Source organism: Rhododendron vialii, chromosome 2a (assembly GCF_030253575.1).
Source record: "Rhododendron vialii isolate Sample 1 chromosome 2a, ASM3025357v1".
NCBI classification, from domain to species: domain Eukaryota; kingdom Viridiplantae; phylum Streptophyta; class Magnoliopsida; order Ericales; family Ericaceae; genus Rhododendron; species Rhododendron vialii.
The window spans coordinates 34,673,669-34,700,463 of NC_080558.1; the positions used below are offsets into that span (position 1 = coordinate 34,673,669).

Here is a 26,795-nt window from a genome sequence, read left to right on the forward strand (position 1 = left end):
AAAAACATGGTCAATTTACCATGTTTCAAAAAAGAGCTATTTTCCTGGAATGTTATGGGTTTTCAAGTTCCGCCGAGAAATCATAATTTTGGTTTATCATTTTCAGGACAAATTAACCATGAAAAAACATGGTCAGTACGAACATTGTATATGTTCTGGAAAAATTTTAATCATAATTTTGCAAAAAATAAAAATATGGTCAATCCACCATGTTCCAAAAGGTTTCATGATAACACGGGGTATAAATGAAAAAATAAATATGATTTTCGAATGTAAATCGGTGAAATTTGGTTATTACGAATCTTTTAAGTTTTGAAATTATCTTTCATAATTATCTCCCGTAATTATTGAGATTTAATCCCACTAAATTAGGAAATTGTTGAAACCTACCAAATTAAAAAAATGGTTGAATCCCACTGATTTAGGATGTCAATTTAATAAAACATATATGAATATATTATTAAAAGGGTAAGATAGGTAATTTACCATTTGAAATGATGAAAATATAACTGTTCAAAATGGCCGGGATGAATTCTTACATGGGATAAGGTCCGAGGATGAATATTTAAGTCTCCCTAAATTGATTACTTTATAGGATTTTATAATGTCAATTCCTATATTTATAATGTCACTCCAAAAAGAAGTGTGATTATCAATTTGAGGAGTGACATTTTAATGACTTACTTTATTTGTAGGTCTCGTTCCACATTTTAAAATAACTACTTAAAAAATAATTACTTATTTTTAAACTTAAAAACAAAAATAATTTTTTCAGTTTTTTTTGCAAAGTTTGAGAGATCTCAATGAAATCTATAAAATTAGATTCACATTGAATATTTTTTATATTTTAATAAATTTATTATTTTTAAATTTAAAAATTATAAATAAATACTTAAATAAGGGGTAATCCGGAATGGGGCCTACAGATCAAAATCATAAATGCGTTTCACTCCACTTTCAACGGAAACACGTCTCGTTTCATCCATTCCTTCTCCACGTTCACATCTCTCTCTCTCTCTCTCTCTCTCTCTCTCTCTCTCTGCGCAGTGGTAAGACTCCCGATGGCCAGCAAAGCGCCGTGAACCGGGGCTCAGAAAGCTGGTGTTCGTGAAGATCTATAGCCTAAACCCGGGGACAAACGGTTACACCATCCTCTTCATCGCCGAATCGATCAAGGTAAATCTAGAGATATATCGATATCGGATGGAGTGTGTATGTGGTTTCTGATCCGTTTAGAAAAATACGTATTGATTGCTCTTTTTATTGATTCTATGTCGTTTCCGATTAGAGTTCGTTAAACGTTTAATACTACTATTGTTTTGGATAGTGGACAGTGGACTGACCATTTATATTATTGTCGAAAGCCTTAATTTGTTTTTGTTTTTGTTTTTTTCTGTAAAGGAAAGCCCTAATTTCAACACGGTCTATGGGCATGGGGATGCTATTATTACCTGTGTCCGATTGTTGTGTTTCTCCTTTTCCTATCAGTTTCTTTCTTCATTTTATTTTATTTGGGGAAGCAGTATGTGCTAGCTTTAACCGTTCAAACTGCTCATATTGGGCTAGGTAACAACTGTTCTATTGAAAGGAAATTATTTTGTTTGTGTCTTAGCTTATCTTTTTGCTAGCTTGATAAAAGTAGAAGTGAAGGAGCTATGAAGAATTAGATTAGGAAAGTTACAATTTAGGAAACTAGCATGTATGGGAATGTGCAATGGTGAGAAAATCCAAAGTTTCCAGTGAAAGAGGGTTGTTCTTGTTTGTAAGAGAAAGAGAGGCTGGTGTTGAGTTTTGTCTGTGTGGCTGGAATAGTAGTTCTTGATGTGGGGATTGATACCTATCTATTTGCGATATAGAGAGGATCCACCACCGACAACACCAACCATTTTCCCTAATTACAGGTTATGGCAGCAGTGTCCATGGTGGGGAACTATTTTTTTAGCTCAAACGTTGTACAATGGATGTACCAAACACTAAAGCATTATTCTACCCCAGATTTAAAGCCCCCGTGACCCTGTCTTATGCACATCGTCTTGAGTACATGATATGTTTGCGGAACACTGGGATGGTTGATGTACTTGTTGATTATGGATGTGGGAAATTAGTTCGTTTATGTTTTCCCTCGTTTGACTCTCTGCATTCGCAACCTATAGTGTCTGATTGGCATTGAAGACATCTAAAAATTGAAATGAGGGACAAACTCTTGCGAAGTTAATGCTATTCCAACACAAATTATCTCATTTGGGGTCATTATTACACACCAATGGTTAATCTGAATCAGTGTTCTAAAAGAAGGATTTAATCGCCGATTAATAGCCGATTAATCGGAAATTTGGCCCAACCGATTAGATTAATGCCTAGTCGATTGAATTAGTAGGTCGGGAGGTTAATCAGAGTTAGTCGGCGATTAACCGGCGATTAGTCGGTCGGCGTCTAGTGACGATTAGTCGATTAATTGGTTAAAAGGTGATTAGTCGGCTATTTGGTGATTAATAGGGGTAAAATTTATAATTTTGGAAAATCAAGGGGTGTAACTGTTATATACTCATACCAGTTTAAGGGCTTCGAATCACAGTTTTTAGGGCTTGTTCAACACCCAGTCATCGATTGATCGATCTCGGAATCACCTGTCTATCTCTGTGAAATCCTAAAACACGAGATCTCCGAGCCGCCTATCGCCTCTCTCTCTCTCTCTCTCAAATTCAAGATCTCCTCTCATTCCACGTCTTTACCGACCTCGAACATTAGTTAGTGACACGTTAGTGATTCTAGAAACAAAGTGTAGTAATATTTTTTATTAAATCTTAAAACGAAGTGTAGTATTGTTTGGTGTATATAAATAAAGTTATTATAATTGGTAAGTGACTAATAAATGAACAGCTCATACCCAGTACCAGCTGGTGTTATAATCATGTTAACAGTTTTCTGTAAAGGAGAGATTTCTATGTCATATTTGAAAAACAATTGATGTTGATGGATTGATAGATGAATGTTCAATTTTTTATAAGAGTTGTCATTGGGGAGTATTTATTTATATATAAATAAATGAAAACCCGACTAATTGCTACAAGCCGATTAATCGGCGATTAATAGGTCTCGAAGCTCGAAGGTGGTTGACAGAGCGACGAACGCCGAGCGACTTTTAGAACATTGATCTGAATATTGGAATAAATGGTGCCAGGTTCAGTGAACGATTGCCATCATGACCATTAGTTGTTTCTACTTTCTTATGACCATCTCTAGTGAATCTATCCCAACCAAAAATCTCCCCATATCTGTTTGATTGCTTTTGCTACCTATAGGTTCTTATTGTGGAGTTGAAATAATTGATCAGGTAAAGTTAAGCTCTTATCTAGGATGGCTTTCTATGTATGTTTGCTACTTGTAGTAGTTGCAAGTAACTACTTTCTGCCCAAGGGTTCCTTTATGACACTTTATTGTTGTGCCCCGATGTTCTTTTTTTTGTGTGGCTCAGTGGCTCAATTCCCCTCATGATCTTCGTTGCTACATATGACTTCTCGAATTACACAAATAATACAAACTAGGTCTGGTCTATTCTGTGTGTCCAACATCTTATCTTTTTGTATTATCGTAACTTTTATCCGTATTAATTCTGCTCTTTATTCGAGGGTTTTCTTCTCCAAATTGCCCGAGGCCTAAGCTTTTTTGAATCCAATTGTAGATGTTATGCCAGTCATACTTGTGCTTTGTTTTCTCTTAGCCTTTGTTTGGCAAGCTGCCGTGAGTTTTCGATGAGATCTTTAATACTATCCTAGAAAATTCATGATAAGTAATTTTTCTTTTTAAGTGTTAATGCCTATGAATTGAGCAATGTCAATACAGTGAATCTACCCTTATGTAGGTTACCTTATTCAATAATTTGGTTGTTTTTTCAATTATCTTAGTTTTTTAGAAATATTAGGTATAGGTAAGCAGTGAAAATTAGTGTTTTTGGTTATTGAATTAAGAGTGTATGTGTGCCCCCATATTGTTAAGGTTTAGTCTTCTTAGAAACGGAAGGGTTACTTCATTTCTTTCCTTTTAAATCAGCATATGTTGCTTATGAGTCTTATATTTTGTTCAGATGTCCCACTGAACTAAAAAAAAAACAGCTTGAATGAAGGCAAAGTCATCATGGCCTATTGTAGATGATCATCTTAAGAAAGACCCTCTTCCTCTCAAGAATCTATGGAGTCATGTTTTGTCATTTCAAATCGTGTAAACTTTGTGACAAAAACTGGTTACTTGCACTTCCTAGGAAACCAGGCTTTTAACTGTTATCACTGTCTTCCATCCCAATGACATACTGAAAGCACCAAAAAAAAATACAAAGTCTTCCATCCCATCCAGGATATGGTGATAGTGGTGATTCGATTTGGTTATTGATTGTGTGTTGCATAATTACACTTTCAGTTTTTGGATTTAGGGGGTGAAAAGTTACAGAATTCGTGTACATTTGGAGTGAACCATTAAAAGGATTTTAGTGTTAATATTACCATGGTACTTGTTTTGATGCTTGTAAAAACTGTATATATTGCTTGGTATATGAATTGCTCACTTCTTGATGTTTAAAATCATCTTCCTTTTTTTAACTATTGATGTTTAAATTATCCAATGTTGCTATTTTATGTTTTTATGATGTCCATATCCAGTGTTATACTACATGATCTAGATATGCAATTGCCCTCTTTTAATGATTTTGATAATATAATTTCCATTCAACTAAATAGTTTAGTAATGGGCCTAGGCTGCGCGCCTTGCGCGCAATCATCTGAGTAGTGTTTCAACTGTATGGAGGGGTCCCATAACGGGGTTCGCTTCGGGGCTCCAAAATTATAGAGCAGGCATTGCCCCGACTTTATCTTACTAAACAAAGTCATACTTCAGGTTTTTACGTATAATTTACCCAAAAGGAAAAGAAGACCAAGCAGGCATGACTTAAATTTCCAGAGCCATTTGACAGTAGAAAATCGCTCGCCCTTCTTCGACTTCACCTAGCGTCTATAGTCAGTTGCACAAACCATCAACAAATGAATTCTACAGGCGTTTGGTTTGGTTGCTCTTCAACTCCCCAACCCATATTTGGAAAACTCGTACAGAATCGCACCAAACCCAAATTTCTCAAGCTCCATGCCAGTCTCGTCAATTTCCCCCTCGCCAGCAAGATCATGGTTCGAAGTAAGTCTTCTTGCCTCTCCTTCAATTTTAAAGTATTCGCCTTGTTTTTAATTATCCGGGTCATGTTGCGTTCACCTTCACTAATTCGGGGCCCTGAAGTTAACTACATGACAAATCCGTATCAGATTCATTTTCCTTTTCTGATGGCATATCTTATTTACCGTTCAAAAAATATGCTAAAATTTTATTTGGTTATACTTGTTACGTTATTTTTAGTATTGTCAACTTGAGTTATTAGCACGAAGTCAGAATGGGTAAATATTCATCTAAAATTGAGTACGTAGATAGTATAGTTCAACAAAACGAAATAAACCAACCCCAAATTTTTTTCTGATATATAGGTATTTGGACTAGATAAGTTCTTTATATGTTCTTGTCACCACTAAAGTAAAATTCTCCAGTCTTTTGGGAATTACATGTGGTGAAATTTTACTGTTGTATTCCTCTCTTTTTGGAATGTTGAAGCCTGTGTCTTCACGTGTTGTGAATTCGCTACTCGCTAGTGTGATTCTTCTACCATATGGGTTTTATTTCAACCTTGTAAGTTATGTTAGCAGCAGTTCCTAGTTTGATGTGAAAAGAAATCAGGAAAAAGGGACAAGATTCGTGTTGTCAACCCATATTCTTAGGGTTTAGTCAGGTGTTCTTAGTCCTGTTTTGTTTGTATAGATAGATAAAGTACCTAAATTTAAAATCAATAGTCAAAGTTCTTGTCAGTTTCATACACCCCAGTAGGTCAACTAATTCTAGTTTTGGAAATTTAATTTCTCCCAGTTTTGGACAGAGGATTATCCACATGCAAAATGCACACATTGTGGTACACTCTAATTTGTAAATGAGTGGCATCCCCTTGATGTATTTTCATGATTTTTTACACACACAAAAAAGCATACATTGTGATTGAACTCAAACATATTATCTTCATTCTTGGACAGTTAATCTTAGGATGTACAGGTTCCGTGTTGTATGTACTTTCATGCTTTAGTAGGCGCAAAGCATGGCTCAAAGAACAAATCGTATTACAGATTGAAGTGGTCTTTTACAACTCGAATCATGGATAGTTTCAATTTTGTCAAGATTTCTAGAATATGTTGAAATGTATATTTTGGACGAGGAAGATATTTTGTAAAAGTGATTGTTTTTGGCCTAAACTAATATTAAGCTTGTCTTTAGTGATGAATTAAGGATCAAGTGAAGCCCTTGCTTTATTGCAGTCTATGAAGCACGGACACTATTTTTTAGCCTCCGTATCACGTACGCGTATCGGATACGGATACGCTCGGATACATTTTGGATCCGTATCCGATACGTTTTTTAGAGTATCCGATACGTTTTTTAGAGTATCCTGTTTTTAGATTTAATTTTTGGTACCCTGATACATTTCGGATACGCTCGGATATGTTATGGATACATTTTGCATACGCGCTGGGTAAAAATGTTATTACTCAAAATATGCGTCAAAACTGCAATTAGGACTTTATATTTATTTCCCCTAATTGGACAAGTCGAAAACAGAGAAGAACAAAAGGCAGAAAAAAGACGACGATATCTCTCACTCGTCTCTTGACAACGATGATGACTGTAAGTGTTTCTCTCTCGTCTCTCTGTTCTCTCTCGTCTCTCTCTCTCTCGTCTCTCATTGTGTAACAGTATATATATATATATATATATGTCTCTCTCTCTCTCTCTCTCTCTCTCTCTCTCTCTCTCTCTCTCTCTCTCTCTCTCTCTATATATATATATATATATATATAGTCATTTTCAAATGAGGAGACTAAAATAAGGACCTCTCCATTTCTCCCATTTCCCGTTCGAATTACAATGATCCGAGCCGCTCAATGTGTTCAGAACGTGATTTTAAGAGTACCCGGGAGGAATCAGCAAAAAAAATGACCTGGAAGAGCTTCATCCGAGCAGTTTTTATTTGAACCGTTCGATAAAAAACAAACAAAAACTGCTCGGATGAAGCCTTTCCGGTCATTTTTTTTTGCTGATTTCTCATGGATACTCTTAAAATTACGTTCTGAACACATTAATCGGCTTGGATCATCGAAATTCTATCGGGAAAGGGAGGTCCTTATTTTATTAAGTTAAGGTGGTCCTTAGGAAAAGGAGACTCTATATATATATACCTATACAGAAATGTACATCTCTCTTGTCTCTCTCTCTCTTGTCTGATTTAAGGTTTTTTTTTTTTTTTTACAGTATAATCTGATGTTAGGGGATTTTTTTTCTGTAACAGTATGATTAGTATGATTGGATTCTGTTGGTACTAGTAGTTCTGTTTCATCATCCTCACAACCTAATGAAGGGGATACAAATAATTTTTGAAAAAATTAATTTTATATTCAACGTATCGTATCCTACGTTTTGGAAAAATCACGTATCCGCATATCCATATCGTATCCGTATCCGTGCTTCTTAGATTGCAGTAGATGCAGTTTCCATGAATTTGATATTTCGGTCTTTTTTTAAAAGGAAAAGGATTTGAATAATCCTTTAGTCTATTAAGATTGTTATATGTTCTCTTTTATCTATGTCATTTATTATTATCTCCTGCTCTGTGTCACATGGATCGTTGATTTTGGGCAAAGTACCTGTGTCCCCGTCTATTTTATTTAATTCAGATTGAATTTTGAATTTCATGGGAAGTCGAGTCCTTATCTCTTATTGGTCTCTACTGTAGCCTATATATACCGCTGTATAGCCCTTGAGTTATTTACGCATTTGCAAGTACTTAATATTTCAGATTTTAAGAGTGATTCGAGAGGGAGCCAAGAACATAGTTTAGAGTCCACCCTCTATTCATCATTTCATTAGGCGTGCACGGTAAAATAGGAGATGATCATTAGGTGCAATAGAGTTTGATATGTTCATGTTGTTTGTTTTGGTTCGTGCTCAATCGGTCCGACTTTTGTTTGGAGTACTCATGCTCCATTGAGTTTAGTTACTTGTGTGTGTTGTGCAAGATCCAATCAAAGAGATCTCTAAGGATCCGTTTGATTAGCGAGACAATGGTAGAAAGTACAAGAAAGAGGGAAAAAAATTATCTTCATTTAGCAAGAATATCCTAGAAAGTGATAGAAAACAAAACTTTCCCGTTCAACCCTCTAAAGCTAGAGAACATGCCTTACTTTTTCACACAAAAAGTGCAGGGAAATTTCATTTTCTTGTGAGAATAAAAATCAATTACTCTGACTTCCTTATTTTCTTGTAAAACTTTCATCCCTAATGAAATGAATGTGAGAAAAAAAAATACATTATCTGTTTCTTTTCTTTTACTTTATCTCATTTTCACTTTGCATTATATTTTTCTTGCTAATCAAACGGACCCTAAGGTAAAACCCTGGTTTCCCCCATGTAGGATAAGTACAATGCGAGGGTTTTGATGTCTAGTCTATATGTTCTATCATTGGGGCATGGGTTAGGTGGGAAAATCATTTTTGTTTCCAACCCTCCAAAAAAAATTTATTAAAAATCAGGTACTTAATTTGAATGCTTAAAAAAGATATGGTGGACTCAATCCAAATGCCAAGTGAAAGAATATAGGACTTGTCTTTGGAAGCCTAAATCAACCATCTCTTGAAAACGATAAGCAGTTCTTTCCATCGACATTAATTGTTGGTCTACCTTGTGAACTGCAGATCTATCGTATTCCACCACTGAGAGTTGTTTGAGGGATGAATTTTCAACTTATGGCCAGGTAGCAGAAGGTACATGTCATTTACATCTCTCTTGGTCCTTCAAAATGAGTGTTTAATGTCAATCCATGTTTTCAATTGCATGCTGATTGATAGAAAGTCTGCTAATTCTGCCTCATTTCACTGGTAGTTAAGCTTGTTGTCGATGAAGACTCAAAGAGGTCGAAAGGGTATGCCTTCATTCAGTACACTAGTCAAGATGATGCCATTCTGGCTCTAGAAAGCATGGATCACAAGGTTTACATGCATTTTGATCATGCTTTTATATCCTGCTCCATATTATGCTTGGTTGCTGTCTGAGAATCAGTTTTCCATGACACTTTTGATCAAACTAGTTTGGTTGACGGTTTTTGAAACTTGTTTTCAAGAATCTTCTTTGAGAAAAGAATCCATTTTCAAGAAACATCGAAAAGGATGTTTATAAATTATGAAAACCATTTTTGCTAAAAATAACTGTGAAATGAAGGAAATGTGGTATTGTATTTTCCGAAAACTGCTGTTTGACAAATGTTATGAGAAAATTGATTCTGAAACAGCTATCGATCGAGGTGGTTCAACACATTCATTTCCCACTTCATTTTCCAGTATTTAGACGGCAGGCTGGTCTTTGTGGAATTAGCGAAGCCAGGACGTAATGCATTTCGTGGATACCCTAAAACCTGTGGACCATCACCTCAAGAAAAGATCCCTGTGCTGAGCAAAAGAAAGAAAAAAGAGAGGATCTCTGTACCGAAGCAAGAGGAGGCAAGTGAGCAAGTAGGGCCATGGCAGGGTTAGATAGCAGATTTTGGTTTAGCCGATCCTTTTGCTGAGGTAACTTGTTTTTTTCCTACCCGAAAAAAAGCTAGTTACATGGAAGAATCAAGCATCTATTCTGTAACTTCATTCCTTAACAAGTGTTGAACTGGTTGAAGCTGCCAATGGTATTGAACCGTTGTCTTTATTTACTGATGCATCAGTCACAAGTCCTGGAGTCCATGTAAGATGTATAGACTACTACAAATGCCGGCTGGCATAGAACTTGATCCATCCCTAAGGAAGAAAAAAGAATTGAGTTTTTTCCGAGGCTCTGTTTGGATCCAACGGTTCAGCTTATGAGGCCTAGTTTGGGTAACGTAAGGAGTACTTTTTTGGAAAGGTAATCGTGTTGCAAATTGATCAGGTTAACTCGGCAACCAATGTAAGTACAGTTTTGTGGCGTCAAAAGGAGTTGCTCTAATAGATACACGGGTTATTATGTTGCTGGATGCTGAGAGTTAGGCGAGCTAGCAGCGATGATCTATGAAAGGTAGATTCATATCTCAAATTTTGAGATATTTATTAATCTACCCCTATATCTTTAGTATTTACGAAATAACTTTTTTGTTCACGAGCCTATCGAGTCAAACACTTATATGCTCAAACTTGGCTTGAATTCATAAACGAACTGGAAAACATGATTGAGCTCGACTCATTTTTCTAATAAACGAGTTCGAACAAGCCAAAAGTCGAGCTTGAGCTATTTGGTTCGTTTAGCAGCCTCTCATTCTCTCTCTCTCTCTCTCTCTCTCTCTCTCTCTCTCTCTCTCTCTCTCTCTCTCTCTCTCTCTCTCTCTCCAAATTTTAATAAAATTATAAAAAAAAGAAGAAAAATCTAAAAAATTAGGAATGGGGGTTTGGAGTCTTGAGAGACACCCTTTTTCTCTTCTTGTCATGTGCATTGAACGGGCACAAAGCTAGTTTAAAGAAAAACCACTCAAGAGGTTTGCAGAGTTTGCCAAATGATTTTTTGTGAGATTTCGCTGATTAAAGTTAAGAAGGAAATAGCTTCGTACATGGCTCTTTTTATTTCAAATTGGACCTTGTTAAAGAGAAAGTTACTTATCCAAAAAAAAGTATAGAGAAATTAAGACGTGTGATCGAGAGGGAGGAACCAATTCAAAAGAATCGAACAGGTACATAATAGCGTTATGCCCACTTGATGCACATTAATATATCTATACTGATTACTATCGCTAATTTTTAGTTTACTCTTGTTCCTTTTTTGAATTTGTTGGATTAAAATTGGCACCAAAGAATCGAACGGGCACATAATAGTGTTGTCCCCGCTCGATGCAAGTTAATATATCTATATTGATTACTATCACTAATTTTTAGTTTGCTCTTGTTTCTTTTTTGAATTTGTCGGATTAAAATTGGCACATTTTTTTCATTTTCAGTAACCCTTGATTATTAGTAGTTTTTTTGACTTTTGAAGTGTGTCTAAACTTGATTGATAATTTCACAAGAAAATCTTTAGTGTGTTTTTTACAAGGCAATTACTAATCGCTCCCGTGTCAGACCCCCCTGACACGAGTCCCTGTTTCTCCCTTTTACCCCCGACCCCACCTCCCCTTAAATCGAAAATACCCCCTTTGGGCCCAAAAATATCCAAACCCATTTTCTGTTATTTGTTTTTTATTTAATTAATAATGTTTATAATCTGTATCTTTTTTCTTTTTTATTTACTTAAAATTATTTTAGTGTTTCGATTTTCAATCCGGTTGAATCGGTGAAAAGATCTTTTTTTTATCATTTCATCTTTAATGGTCATAATGAATTTTTGGTCTTGTAGAATCAAATATCTCTTAGGGCTAATCAACGAGAGCTCTATAGTCAAAATTTAATTATGGCCATTTAGGATAAAATGATCAGCAAACTAAAATCTTTCCACATGTTCAAACAGATTGAAATTTGGAACACTTAATTTTTTAACTATATTTTTAAATATATAAACGGTCTAAAAATGTTTTAAAAATTAAGTGTTCCAAATTTCAATCCGTTTGAACCGGTGGAAAGATTTTAGTTTTTTGATCATTTTATCCTAAATGGTCATAATTAAATTTTGACTCTAGGGCTCTCGTTGATTAGCCCTAAGAAAGTCGTAGAATTAAATATCTCTTTGGGTTAATCAACGAGAGCCCTAAAGTCAAAATTTAATTATGGCCATTTAGTATAAAATGATAAGGAAACTAAAATCTCTCCACCGGTTCAAACGGATTTAAATTTGGAACACTTAATTTTTTAACTATACTTTTAATATATAAACGGTCTAAAAAGGTTAAAAAAATTAAGTGTTCCAAATTTCAATCCGTTTAAACCGGTGGGAAGATTTTAGTTTCCTTATCATTTTATCCTAAATGGTCATAATTAAATTTTGACTCTAGAGCTCTTGTTGATTAGCCTTAAGAGATATTTGATTCTGCGAGGCCAAAAATTCATTATGACCATTGAAGATAAAATGATAAAAAAAATAAAATTTTTCCACCGATTCAACCGGATTGAAAATCGGAACACTAAAATAATTTTAAATAAATAAAAAAATAAAAAAATACAGAGTATAAACATTATTAATTAAATAAAGAAGAAATAACAAAAAATAAGTTTGGGTAATTGGTTCAACATTCCAAATGCATCAGATGCATGCATGCTCGGGCAAATAAGAAGTTGAAAAAATCTGGATATAATGGAAGAATAAAACAATAAAACTTAAGAGATAACGTAATTTGAAAATAACATGAATCCAGAAATAGAATAATCAACTTAGGACAGATCATCGAGAGTTTACCGGGAATATAAGAAATGCAAAGAACCAAAACTTGTGGTAGTTTAATATTGACTAATTAATGAATATAGATCCGCTGGTTCGACAATTTCATATTCATATTCAATATTAGACTTGTTTGATAGGTTTTGTTAAGTAGATTTCAAAAATATAAAATTTATTTAAAAAAATATGTGATTCCAACCTCTTTAAACAATTTATATATTAAAAAATATAGTTAAAAAATTAAGTATTCTAAATTTCAATCCGTTTGAACCGGTGGAAAGATTTGTAATTTTCTAATCATTTTATCCTAAATGGTCATAATTAAATTTTGACTTTAGGACTCTCGTTGATTAACCCTAAGAAATATTTGATTTTACAACTTTCTTAGGGTTAATCAACGAGAGCCCTAGGGTTAAAATTTAATTATGATCTTTAAGGACAAAATGATCAGAAAATTAAAATCTTTCCACCGGTGCAAACGGATTGAAATTTAGAACACTTGATTTTTCAACCTCTTTAGACAGTGTAAACTACCACAAAAATATAGTTTTTACGTTTTACATTATTTCACCATCGATATTAGGCTCGTTTGATAGGTTTCGTTGGGTAGATTTCAAAAATATAAAATTTATCAAAAAAAATTACGTGAAAAAAAAGTTATTAACATTTAAAATTTTATAAAAAAAATAAAATAAGAGAGAGAGAGAGAGAGAGAGAGAGAGCTTGGAGAGCCAGGGCTAAAATGGGAAATTAAAGGGGCCCGTATCAGGGGGGCCTGACACGGGTGGGTGCGATTAACAGCACTCTTTTTATAATTGATTTTTGTTGCTACCCACTCCCCCATTCTCTCTCTCTCTCTCTCTCTCTCTCTCTCTCTCTCTCTCTCTCTCTCTCTCTCTCCCATTTTTGTAAATTAAAAGAAAATCAAAACTCTACAAAATTATGAATGGAGATTTAGAGACTTTGAAAGCTCACACACATTTACATAGAATATTGATAGATAGATAGATGACACACAAAATTCAATATGCTACGAATATTCCGGTAGATAAGTACTGCAAAGAATAATTCTTCAGGATTCTATAATTGATATGGGAGATTGTTTTTTTTGTTTTAAAATAATAATATTAGGTTCAAGATGCTTATATTCTATGTGTAAATTTTACTATATACTATGACGGTGAGGACAAATTGTCCGGTACGTCCGTCATATATTTTTTGATCCGTTGTACGTCATATGTTTATGCGCGACTATACCTTGAAGAAGTTTGAACGTTGACAATTACTAATTCTAGATGGTTATCCAAAGGGTTTGCGCAGGCAAAGAAGATCCTTACATGTGTTTGGTTGGGAGTTTAGTTTAGTTTAGTTTTGGTAATAGGTGGAGAGAGAAATAGAGTAATGATTGAAGATAGGAGTAATGATTGGAGAGAGATAGAGAGAGATGAGAAAGTAATAATTGAAGAAATAGGGTAATGATTGGAGAAAGAAATAGGGTAATAATTGAAAAATAAACTAAAACTAAAACTAAGTTGTTAACCGAACAAATAGGGTCATGATTTAGGTTCCGTTCTATTGTCGGGAATGTTGTGTGGGAAATTGGTTCTCAGGAAAAGTGAAATGAGATGAAATAAAGTAAAATGGAATTTATTTTCCTATGTGTTATGTTGACAAGAAATCTTGCATAAAAACAATAATTCATTCTTTTTGGCAAGACCTATTTTACAGGGAAGTGTTTTCCAGCGAAAAAGTTGAAGCTGTAGATCCTACAACTTTTCTACTAACTGACCACATAAATTACTGGAAAGTTGAATTTTCTGTCCTTTTTCATCATTTTGGTGCAGCTGAACGGGGTCTTTATCTTGAAAAAAGAACGATAGGTGAGAAGTTATGATTTCCCCCTCTATTTTTGCTATCTTTTTTTTTATTACTTTTTCCTTTTATTTTTTTCCCCAAGATGTTCGATCGTTTCGTTGGATGTTGGGAAAATTATAATAATATGGTGGTCATTGGTATGGAATGTGAGTAATTGATTGTGTGGTAGCATATGATCAAGACTTAAGAGCTTGATGTTATCAGAATATCGAATTTGATGGGAAATAGATTTTGATGGTTAAGGTATAACTTAATTAATTGAATGTTAGGTGTGGGCTTATTCCAATATGTGTTTTTTTGGTTGGCTTCTTGCTAATTTCGGATTGGGTCTCGTATTGGCACATGATCATTCTTAGCTTTGGTTAGAGATATGATGTCTGTCATTCCGAAATGTTCAAGTTTTGCATTTATGTCTACCATAGTATCATTTTTTAAGGTCAGGTGAAAGACTACACTTTTTAAAAAAAAATCATTCCTTAATTGGAGAAGAGAAACTCCACGTGCAAAGCACGTGCATTATTGCTGGTACAAACTAAATAATGATTTGGGGGCAGCTGTCTCGGGGCAAAACAACATCGTTTCGAGCCCGAAAACTCTATCTAAAACGTTCACTTGAAAGATCTCATCGTGTACTATGGCATTTTCAAAAATTGAGTCGATTGAACATTGATAACGTAATTAACGAATCATCTATTTATTCAAGGACGACGTTAAAAAGAGGGATTTGTTCAGGGAAGGTGTTGTTTTGCTCCAGGACGGTAGTAGCGCCCTAAATCCCATAAATAGAAGGTAAGTGTAATCTCAAAGAAAACTTGAGATTATATGGCGGTCGGATCAAAAATATTTATGTGGCGGTTGGAGATTTTGTAGCAATTCGAAACTAGAATTAAGGCTCCATTTGTTTTGATGTAAAATATTTTTTCAGAAAATAAAATTTAAACTTTTATTTTTCAGTATTTGGTTGGCACATGAAAAATATTTTCCAAAACAAAAAAAAAACCCTGCTAATTAATTAAACTAGAATTAAGGTAGTTTGGATATATAATCACACAAAATGTAAATACACAAAAAAAAAAAAAAAATCGGGTGAGTCTTTGTTAAGTCGATCAATATAAAATTGATAAGATTGCATATTTGGTGATATTAAACATACTATATCACCATTAATCCTGCTAATTAATCAAACATATTATATAATATTAAACATATTACTCCCTCCGTCCCTTTTTTTGTGTCCAGTATTTCATTTTGGGCTGTCCCTTAATTAGTGTCCATTTTGTAAAGTTAGGGGGGTAAAAGTTGGTGTATTGTCTATTTTGTCTCTAAAAGTAGATTTTATTTTGAAAAGTTAGTGAGTAAAAGTGTAATGATGATGGGTAAGTAAGGAAAGTGGAGGAAAAAGTTGATGTGAAAGGTGTAATGATGATGTCTTTTTAATAAGTTGGAGTTACGAAGCAGGACACTTAAAAATGGACGGAGGGAGTATATCTTATTGGTACAAAACAACTGGACGAGTTATAATTACAAGCCGATAACTATTAAATTGATAGAATTGTATATTTTGGTGGCATTACATATATATAATCATTAATCCTGCTAAACAAACGGGTCTGTGGAAGTGTGGTTAAGCTTCAAAAAATTATGTTGGAATATCTAACTAAAACTGTATAACTAGTGTATCGATAAACCTAATTCAATTAAAAAATTTAAAAAGATCTTTTTCTTTTATGGATTTTTTTTATTGGCAAAAAAGATTTTATAGTGGATTCTTTTCTGGATTTTTAATGAATGAGGTGGCACAATTTCGGTCTTCACCCGCCTATGCTCTCTCTCTCTCTCTCTCCTTACCTCATCAAATTCAATTATTTTGGCTCTATCTCATGCCAAAAAAAAGATCCAATTGTTCATTTGAATAAAGAAAATCAGCTTGATCGAAAATCAGTAGATGTAAAAAAAAAAAAAAAAACAGTGGACAGTGAATATTGTTTTTAGGTTAAGTCGTCTACTTTAGAAGATTTGTACATATAGGTATGGGTTTTCAATCAAAATGTTTTTTGCCCTCATATTCTAAAACTGAAAGCTACAGGAGGAGCGATTTGGATCTTATTTTGAGTCCGACTCTCGGGCTCAAAATATCAAAATAGAGTCGGACTCAAAATAAGTTACTCCTTCCGTCTCTTTTTTTGTGTCCAGTATTTCATTTTGGGCTGTCCCTTAATAAGTGTCCATTTTGTAAAGTTAGGGGGGTAAAAGTTGGTGCATTGTCTATTTTGTCACTAAAAATAGATTTCATTTTGAAAAGTTGGTGAGTAAAAGTGTAATGATGATGGGTAATTAGGGAAAGTGGAGAAAAAAGTTGATGTGAAAGGTGTAATAATGATGTCTTTTTAATAAGTTAGAGTTACGAAGTATGACACTTAAAAAGGGACGGAGGGAGTAGTTTAGTGGGGGTATGAAACAGAAAGTCTACCCACATAGCAAATCTGTGCACAGATTGTGCACAGATTTTGTTGTGGGGTCCACCACGGGTTCCACACAAATCATTTGAGCCGTTCATTAAATGTAAAATATTTTTTCAAGGATTCCCGCAGAAAATAAGTTCAATCCGATACTTATAGGTGCTCGATCCAGCTATATAACTTTTCATTATCCGAAAATCTGAATGAAAAGTTAGATGGTTGGATGAAGTACTTATAGGTATCGGATTGAGCTTATTTTTTACGTGGACCCTTTAAAAAATGTTTTACATTTAATGAACGATTTGGATGATTTGTGTGGGACCCGTGGTGGACCCCACAACGAAATCTGTGCACAATCTGTGCACAGATCTGCTATGTGTGTAGCAGAACTCGGTATGAAAAGATGGAGGGGAGCTCAACCCATCTTTTAAGTTAGAGAAGGATCTAGCTTCTCAGCAGTCAACTGTAGAGAAGGTTGTGCGGTTCATTCTGAACCGTTCATCTTGATAATTAATGGTTCAAATTTGTTGAATTTCTTACCGGTAAAAATCTTTAATTACCGGTAATAGATTGAAAATAAATCTGAACTATTAAAAATATCATCCCACGATTGCGATCACTTGGACCGGATCTCTGCTGTTGAGTTTGCAGACAAGTGCTCAGATAGGAAGTTTCATTCCCAGGTAGTTTAGCTGACTCCGTCCAAACCACCCTCCCGTTTCTTTTACACCACAACATCAACGTTATCATAACGACAAATGTAGACTAATGGCTTCCATGTCAAGAGAAGACTTTTAGAGAGAGAAAATACCAAACGACCAAGGATTCGGGTCTTGCCTAGTACTGTCCCTCCAAGTCCCGTCCAATTTGGTTTTTTGTAGCCTTGTCTTGGGTGCACAAGAACGATCGAGTCGTTTATTTGTAGAGCTCGTCAAGTTTTTTATGTATGAGAAAAATCATGTTCGGTTGATAGCTATTGATTATCGGTTCGTCTAATATCAACCCACTGGGCGGATGGTTGGAAGACGGTAAAATAAGGGACTTAAATGGACCGCACAACACGTGTCTACGCTCTGACATCTTTTATGCCAAACTTTAAAAATCTCAGACTAACTTTTGCTTTTTGTACTGTCATATCTTGTAGAATTTCCATTTTAGCCTTCATTCCTTACCCGTCCCTAACAGTAATGCTACACACAGCATTTGTGCACAGATTTGTTATGGGGCCCACTACGTGTCTCATACAAATAATTCGAGCCATTTATTAAATGTAAAATATTTTTTCAAGGGCCTCCGCGAAAAATCAGCTCAATCCGATACTTATAAGTGCTTGATTTAATCATCTAAATTTTCATTATCCTAAAATTCGAATGAAAAGTTAAATGATTGAATCGAGCATCTGTAAGTATCGAATTGAGTTGATTTTTCGCGGAAGCCCTTGAAAAAATATTTTACATTTAATGAACGGCTCGGATTACTTGTGTGGGATCCATAGTGGGCCCCACAACAAATCTGTGCACAAATGCTGTGTGTGTAGCATTACTGCGTCCCTAACCAATTCCCTCTCTCTCATACAAGAACCCAGCTCCACTCTGAAGGCGCTTCCCCAATTTTCTCCTCACAAACCAATACTATTTTGAGAACTCTAACAAAATTGATTCCCAAATTTATCAAGTGCTTGCCGCCCCAATTCTAATGTACTTGGTTTAGCACCGAATCGTGCCTAACAGTTGATCAATGCATCTCTCTTCTCTGTGTACTACTTCCCATATTAATTTTGACTACGGCATAAATGGAAGAACAAGAAGGCCATAGCCAAAGAATTGCACAAATCAATACAAGCCAATCACCAACCCAATCAAAGTGACATCTATCCTTCCGCTGTATCGGTAACCAAAAAAAAAAAAATATATAGAAATCGTATCTAGATCTATAAAAGAAGAAAACCTTGAGTAATCTATGGAAGGAAAAAAAAAACAGGGGAGTAAAACCCATGTTTGTTGTCGATAAAAAAAAAGGACCCATGTCTGTTGAGCTATGCGAGAAAGAGTACAGGCAAGAGTGAGAGAGCCATATTCCCCCCTGTTTCACACATCCAACTGGGCTATCAAACCCATAAATTGCAGAGTTCAATAAAAAATAAGGTGAAAGTGTAGTGCTATTTTTTTAGATGATGCCTACACGATGGGAAAAATTGAAAATCGCAAAAGAAAAAGTAAATGGAGAGATGCCGGAAAAAGCCCCTGCCAGATTTTAGGAACAACTTGGCTATTGGGGATCGTCAATGGAGGAGAGAGAGAGAGTAGTTTTTTTTTTTTTTTGATCCGCAGAGAGTAGTTGGGTGAGTCAACATTATTAAGTCGGGGGCTATATTTGTCATTTCGTTCACAACTTCAACAATTTTCAAATGAATCTGTCAGTGCATTGAAGAAGCCGTGACTAACGCGCGCGATAATCACTATGGTCCACCCTTTGGGCTGACAGTAGCTTTTCCCATTGACTATTTATCAAAACACATTTATCTTGAAGCAAAGGCACATGTCTATTGAATCAAATCCATTTGTTTTAAGATAAACGTGTTCCGATAAGTTATTGATTGGCATGAACTGAACTTAACCTTTCATATAGTTGAAGAAGTTCACCGGTTTTACAAAATGAACGGTTCCGATTATTGTTTTAAGAACTTAACTTTCCATCTTGTTTAAGTCCTACCCAGGTTGCAACACCTTGCTAATCCTAACTCTCCATCCTGGAAGTTACAAACAAATGTTGCCTCGAAGTACAAGTCTCCTTAGTTGCATTCAATGCAATTCCATAATCGACAATCGTCAAATAAACACAAATTTAATACTCCGATAAAGGGCTAATTATCAAACCCCAATATATTTAAACACGAGTTTAACAAAAAGTAGGGGTGTCTCATGAAAGAAGTTGTTGCTTCTACAATATCAGAGCCGATCACCTGAGCAGACCATTTACATTTTACCCTCAACAAATCCAATGGGTACTTCTCAAATAATTGCAGTCAAGAATCAAAAAATACTAATTGTTAAGAAAGTCTTGATGGCTTGTAGCAGAATTGGAAGCATTCCTGCAAAAATTCATTCTCATTCTCGTCGAATGATCCATCTAAACGGATGGAAATTTTTCTTTCTATTTCTCATTATTGAAAATTAGCACTAAAACGGTAGCTACTTCTTCACTCAGCTCTTTAATCTCATTCCTCTCGCAACTTGGATTGAGGGTCGGCGGAACTTTGGCTTGTTTTGCAACTGTATGGCGTTATATTATCAAAGGGATACATTTTTTTGCCTTTGAGATTGGTCTCATTCATAAGTACGTCCTCTCTTTCTGCACTAGTTTCAGACAGGGTCCGCTATCCTCATTCCGAAAATCATTGCGCCTCTGTGTCGAGGTGGTTTTCGGCCGTTAGATTTGAAACATAAAGAAAAACACATAATTCAACGGCCGAAAAACCCCTCGGCACAGAGGCATAAGGGTTTTCGGGACAGAGGAGATTGGACCCCCACTGCCCCAATATTTTAGCCACACTATTAAATTCGTTTGATTTCACTGCTTCTACCCTACAAAATCAAAATATCAAGACTCATGATCTATGAACTTAAACCTAATCCTATTTTCTAATCAGAAAGTTTGATTTCATGGCTTCTACCCTACAAAATCAAAATGTCAAGACTCGTGATCTATGAACTTAAACCTAATCTTATTTTCTAATCAGAAAATAAACAGACAAAAGGTCCAATTTTTTACTACATAATCAATTACGAACCGTGTCAATGGATGTATGTATTTTAGATTTTCTTTTCTTTTCTTTTTCTTATGTATGTTAACTTATATTCCAAATCGTCTATGTATTAATATCATATTAACTAAAAAGGTATTTAATCATGTAATTTACTAATCTCATGACAGAATTCTTCCTACTAATACTAAAACAAGTGAAATTGTACACAACTTAAAAATTTTAAAGTGTGTTCATGTAATGATGTGTTGAAACAATGTGTTAAATTGAGTGACAATGCCTAATTTTGTGGAGCCTACAACAGGCTACAGTCTAGCTCGCGTGGTAAGAAGCGCCAATGGGTGATCTGCGTTGGGAGTCTAATATGAAAACAAACAGAAATCAATCAACAATAACCAAATTCAGCAAACAAATTGCAAGAACTTGCAGCAATGTATTTTCGTTTCTTTTGTTTTATTTCTTAATGAAATATTGGTACACATCGCTTCAACTTCTCAACTTTTTTTCTTTAAATGTTCATGATGAATAATAATCAATTGAATGTGTCCTAAGCTGCCACTCTCTTTTACCTTTTGTTGGCATAAAAAAAATAGCATGAATCGGATTTCATCATGTGAATCAAAATTCTTGCGGCAAGAAAACCAAACTACAACAAATCAGACATACTGCTTAAGACGGTGTCCACGTCTGGAGTCATAACGGTGCGCTTGCTGAGTTCACCAAGGACGCAACATTGCTTCTCTTCTGTGTTGATGGCAACGATGTCCTGGGCAAACACACAGTCCAAGCCAGCAGAAACCTGCACCCAATTTGAAATATAAGGACTCTTATAGGAAATCCACAACCCAAATACCCTTCTTTGCACTAATTCAATAGTGCCCAAATTCGATATTGTTCTGAGAAGACAAGACGAAAACATTATGCACTTCGATTATGGTAAATAACTTGAAACAAAGAAACAAGGTTTTTCATACTTGGAAGCATTTTTATCAAGGGAAAATACAAAAAAGACAGCTCACTAGGCTGTCAAAAGGATGAAAAATTGGATTGAAGTTGGTGAAAAGTGTACAGAAATATGAGAAAGTGAATTGTAATATGCATTGAAATCCCTTGTTTTGACATATTCTTTAAGTTACTGACATCACCGGAGGACTGTTTTTAGAAACACCCCTTGTCAAATATCATTAAGCGACCATTACACTCTCCATTTCACAACCATAAACTGAAATAATATATAGCTTGGCACCAAGTATAATCACACGAAAAAAATTAGGTTTTATCATACAACTAGAGTCCTACTCACATCATAAATGGTATCGCCAAGCTTCAGCTTGACAGCACCACTCTTGTATACTAACATTTTCCCCATAAAGCCTGCTGGAAGCTCATCCAAAGTACAGGTTTTCTCTGGGGGACCTGCACCCTTTGATGGCTTTGAGCTGCTAGCAATCTCCTGTCCCTCTGTCTTAGGAGACGGCTTTACCATTGGCATAGTTGGTGGTAATTGGAGAAAGAACATGCTTGCTTCCAGATTGTCATCCTATCAACCATGCATTAAAATGAAAAATTAAAACATTGAGATGCAAGCTCATGAGTGAATTTTTTTTTTCACTCATTAATACAGCTACTAACCATGAGACCAAGATCTCTTGCGGCTTTTGTCGAATTTTCGTCATGTGTTATGCTTTCTGCAGCCTCCCCAAATTCTTCTTCGTCAAGAAGTTCTACAAGTCAAAGAAGAAAGTCAAACATAAACTGAAAACTCACAAGTACATATCCACACGACGGAAGAAAGTCAAAAAGAAAATGAAAACTCACAAGTACATATCTACATGACGGAAGCAATTTCACTTCCATGCTGTGCACTTGAAGACGTACCTGGATTTCCTGAGTATGGCCTCCTCATCGGAAGAGTTACAGGATACGAACTGTAATAATCCTGCAGTGGCAATCGAAGAAACAAAATGATAGCACAGGAAAGGGGAGGAGGAGCAACCAGAATCAGGGAAGTGGGAAATTAAGCACATGAAAATCCAAACTAAAATCAGGTTTAAAACCTACCCATGGTTCCTTGTATTCCTTGTCCACTCTAATGCTTGAGGAAAAGGCACCACCGCCTGCAGAAACACGTTTTCTGACTAATGCACTTTGAAGCAGCTAAATGCTCATGGTGAGAAGAAGGTCACTTACCCTCAGAAGACAGACCTTCATAGCCGTTAATACTACCCTTTAGAGAACCATATGATTTAATTTTGGTCGATGTACCTCCATGACCGAATGCAACTTGTGCTGGTGCAGCTGCAAATTGTAGAAGGCAAAAATGATCTACCAGAAAACTATCCAAGACATAGTGATGGAAACGTCTCAATAGCAGACATTATCTCGGGTATATTTAAGTCGAAATCACAGAGAGTAAAGGTCTCAGATATTAGAAATACAATAATTCCAATTCCAATTCCAAGACATGTGACTGTTTGATTGCTTCATCAGTGTAGAGTTATATCATTTCCAAAAGAACTACACGTACAATTTGTATCTTCTAGCCATCCAGTTAAATTCAAGAAACAAAAAAGAAGAAGAAGATAATGATCTGTTAAGTATATGACCAGAAATTTTTTGGGTAGAGGCTGCTATCATCTTGTCAAATATATATCTGAAGCATACAACCAGAATATCTTTTTTTTGTTTGATAAGTAAAGCATACAACCACAATATAAAGACTCTTAACAAAAGGAAACAGATTAGAAATACGAAAAAGAAATTCATGCGGCATTGCAATTAGTTGCATAATCTTTTCCTTCGTGGCATACAACATATGCCGAAAAAATTAACCAAAAATAAGAATGGACGCATTATTTTAGAGAGAGCTGATCCAAAGCATAATAACTATACAAAATTCTGAATCAAGACTTAATAAGCACAAGACTAGAAATAATCACTTACTTTTCCTCTCAACTTTGGTATGTACTTTCAAAGAAGCTTCCTGTGAACGAAAACCAACAGTCTAATGACAAAGAAGAGTACAAGAAAACCAAGTACAAGATGATATGAAAATGAGTTATACATTAAAACATCGCAACAATTCTTGTGCCTGGGCTTCATCAGAAGTGATAGTTTCAGTCTTTTCACTACAAACAGCAAAGGCGCAACCAAAGTTAGAGGAAGTCACATTACAGTAGAATGTAAGTTATTATATAGAATAATTTTACACTTTTGGCACAACAGGCATCGACACTTTGCGAGGAACTTTCGGAGCAAATTTAACCTGCGTCAGCTCAAAGTAATTTCATCAGAAAACGGCAGGGAGGGTGTCATTGCAATATTTGTACCAAGGAAGGGAATGGAACCAAACCTTCCTAGGAGCTTTATTAGTAGTATTTCCGGGATACTCCGAATCCATTAAAGTTGAATGCTTTAAAAACACCTGTTAACAAATACTACAAGAAAATAAATCAATAGCTATACCCATTACAAGACAACAAACTGGAAAACCAAATGGGTTATCAGAAAAACTTGAGTTTGGCCAATTTGGTACAATGGTACTTAACATCGATGAATTGATATACACATACCTAGTAACCAATGTGTCAACAGAGAAAGGCTAAGATTTGGTTAGGATTTTAGGCTGCTTATGGCTAAAATAATTGTATGATCGTGATTCATCAACTTTTATTAACTACCAATTGGCAAGAAACTGACAATGCATAAGAAGAACTGATGATTGAATGATCCAAACTATCGCATGACTAAAAATCTACTCGATATATATGCACGTATCCGTTTATATTGCAGAAAGCTATTACTCCCTCCGTCCCACTTTGTTCTGTCTGTTTCCTCCTTTTTTGGACGTTCTAAAAAATTATCTATATCTCACAATCTATAATATTTTATATATTCAATATGGATCTTGTTTGATAGATCTCAATTTATTTTATTAAACAAAGTTTTCGAAATCATAAAAAATATTATAGATTGTGAGATATAGACAGTTTTTTGGGATGTTCCAAAAAAGAAACAGGCGGAACAAAGTGGACGGAGGGAGTATATGAATACCAAAGTATTTAAAAAAATCAAACAAAGTGTGATAGAAGGACTTACACAGAGAGATGATAATCGACGAACAAGTGCAGTCGAGATTGTTTGCGGATGAACTACGAAGAATTAATCAGCCTCCTTCAATGACTTTGTGCTTATCTAGGGTTTTTGTGCTGGCTCTCTGTTTCTCTCTCCTAACGGTTTTATATAGCGCCATTTGCTGCTGGTTCGTCACTGTGCCCTCTCTCCCTAAAAAAGCGCAGGGTTTTAGAGAGAGAGAGAGAGAGAGAGAGAGCAAGGTGGTTGCAATCTGGGCTCCAAATGGGCCTAGCCCAAAGTTCAGTCTGTAGAAATGGGTTGGGCTATCAATGGGCCAATTTACTTGAAATCTTTTGATATTGTTTCCGCACTAGGTAGTCCAGACCAGAAATCTGTATCCATCGTCCGAGAGTAGGGCTGCAAACGAGCCGAGCCGAGTTTTAGAGTGTTCGAGCTCGGCTCGCCAAAAATTTAGTTGGCTCGAGTTCGGCTCGAGCTCGTGACGAGCTGCAGAACTCGAGCTCGAGCTCGGCTCGAGAAGTATTTACAGAGCTCGAGCTCGGCTCGAGAAGTATTTACAGAGCTCGAGCTCGGCTCGTTCGACTCGTTTATGAAACAAATATATATAAATATATATATAAATAAATATAAATATGTAAAAATAAATAAATAAATATATATATATATTTAAATATAAATATATATAATATAATTGAGCTCGCGAGCCAATTCGAGCCGAGTTTCGACTAGCTCGAGCTCGGCTCGTTTACGAAACGAGCCCAGGACTCGAGCTCGAGCTTGTTCGTTTGTGTCTCGAACAGAGCCGAATCGAGCCGTTGTCGAGCCGAGCTCCGAGCCGCTCGCGAGCGGCTCGGATCGTTTGCAGCCCTATCCGAGAGCATATAAGAACATGAATTCTCGATTCGATTTGGGCAATTTTGGTCCGATTTTTTCAATTATGTCCCTCCAATCTGTACGCGTAGGTTCTTTTCCTGGGTGCACTTGGTCTATTCCCCTGATTTCTGTTGATTACCGAATTGACTTCCCAGACGTTTGATGTTTTCCCTCTGTGTCACGTAGGTTCTTTTCCTAGGTGGATTTGGTCTATTCCCCTATTTTTGGTTGATTACCGAATTGACTTCCCAGACTTTTGATGTTTTTCCTTTATATCCCATATTTTGTTTACTACTTTGACATTTTGCATATGGTTTCGTTTGGTTTTTTTTAAAACCTGTGGGCCATCACCTCAAGAAAAGATCCCTGTGCTGAGCAAAAGAAAGAAAAAAGGGAAGATCTCTGTACTGAAGCAAGAGGAGGCAAGCGAGTAAGTAGGGCCATGGCAGGGTTAGATAGCAGATTTTGGTTTAGCCGATCCTTTTGCTGAGGTAGCTTGTGTTTTTTTTCCTACCCCACAAAAAGCTAGTTACATGAAAGAATCAAGCATCTATTCTGTAACTTCATTAATTCCTTAACCAGTGTGGAACTGGTTGAAGCTGCCAATGGTATTGAACCGTTGTCTTTTTTGTTTTTTTTGATCGGCTTGAACTATTGTCTTTATTTACTGATGTATCAGTCACAAGTCCTGGAGTCCATGTAAGATGTATAGACTACTACAAATGCTGGCTGGCATAGAACTTGATCCATCCCTAAGGAAGAAAAAGGAATTGAGTTTTTTCTGAGGCTCTGTTTGAATCCTACGGTTCAGCTTATGAGGCCTAGTTTGGGTAACGTACGGAGCACTTTTTTGAAACATTAGACCCAGTTTAACGTTAGGAATCTTATACCCAGTTTCTGAGACATATGGGGCGTGTTTGGAAAGTGGATTTTCAGATTTTTGGATTCTCATTTTCAAATTAATGAGTGTTTGGCAACTGAAGTTGAGAATAGATTCTGAGAGAATACATTTTCAGATTTTGGGTTTAGGAGCCAAAAACCAAAAACTGGGTTTGAGGAGTTTTTCGGATTCCCATTTTCGGATTTTGAGTTTGTATTACAAAAATACCCATGATACTCCTTTCATTTTACCAGAAGTGCCCCGGATCCCTCCTTATCCACTCCCTTCATCTGTTCACCACACAATAATTATCATCGACACAGACAAAAAAAGAGCGAGAGAGGAGAGAGAGACCAGATCGACGAGAAGAGCAGAGAGGAGAAACGAGAAGCACCGCACAACA

The 26,795-nt window shown here is 35.7% G+C and overlaps 2 protein-coding genes and 1 long non-coding RNA gene across 7 annotated transcripts; 1 reads left to right on the plus strand and 2 right to left on the minus strand.

Moving 5' to 3' along the window:
- Positions 1-934: 934 nt before the first annotated feature.
- On the plus strand, positions 935-26,294 carry LOC131313112 (organelle RRM domain-containing protein 6, chloroplastic-like). Of its 3 annotated transcripts, XM_058341243.1 has the most exons (6): positions 968-1,176; positions 4,888-5,178; positions 8,823-8,891; positions 9,010-9,116; positions 9,465-9,627; positions 25,948-26,294. In XM_058341243.1, the coding sequence occupies exons 2-6, from the start codon at positions 5,031-5,033 to the stop codon at positions 25,965-25,967; spliced, it is 507 nt and encodes a 168-aa protein (XP_058197226.1). In that variant the 5' UTR covers positions 968-1,176; positions 4,888-5,030; the 3' UTR covers positions 25,968-26,294. The 3 variants fall into 3 exon arrangements, with proteins under 3 accessions (XP_058197231.1, XP_058197237.1, XP_058197226.1); XM_058341248.1 differs by lacking the exon at positions 25,948-26,294 and having other exon boundaries at positions 935-1,176; positions 9,465-9,941; XM_058341254.1 differs by lacking the exon at positions 25,948-26,294 and having other exon boundaries at positions 959-1,176; positions 9,416-9,941.
- LOC131313132 (uncharacterized) lies at positions 1,005-1,547 on the minus strand. The gene is made up of 2 exons (XR_009196083.1): positions 1,310-1,547; positions 1,005-1,269 (listed from the first exon to the last, which is right to left on the minus strand). It is a non-coding gene; the product is annotated as an uncharacterized LOC131313132 (long non-coding RNA).
- LOC131313099 (uncharacterized) lies at positions 20,958-25,019 on the minus strand. 3 transcript variants are annotated; one of them, XM_058341212.1, is made up of 11 exons: positions 24,643-25,019; positions 23,897-23,968; positions 23,754-23,809; positions 23,609-23,672; positions 23,488-23,527; positions 22,735-22,842; positions 22,606-22,661; positions 22,423-22,483; positions 22,177-22,268; positions 21,848-22,084; positions 20,958-21,343 (listed from the first exon to the last, which is right to left on the minus strand). In XM_058341212.1, exons 2-11 carry the CDS (start codon positions 23,942-23,944, stop codon positions 21,191-21,193), a joined length of 915 nt encoding a protein of 304 aa, XP_058197195.1. In that variant the 5' UTR covers positions 23,945-23,968; positions 24,643-25,019; the 3' UTR covers positions 20,958-21,190. The 3 variants fall into 3 exon arrangements, with proteins under 3 accessions (XP_058197195.1, XP_058197204.1, XP_058197215.1); XM_058341221.1 differs by having other exon boundaries at positions 23,897-23,981; XM_058341232.1 differs by lacking the exon at positions 24,643-25,019 and having other exon boundaries at positions 23,897-24,322.
- Positions 26,295-26,795: the final 501 nt, after the last annotated feature.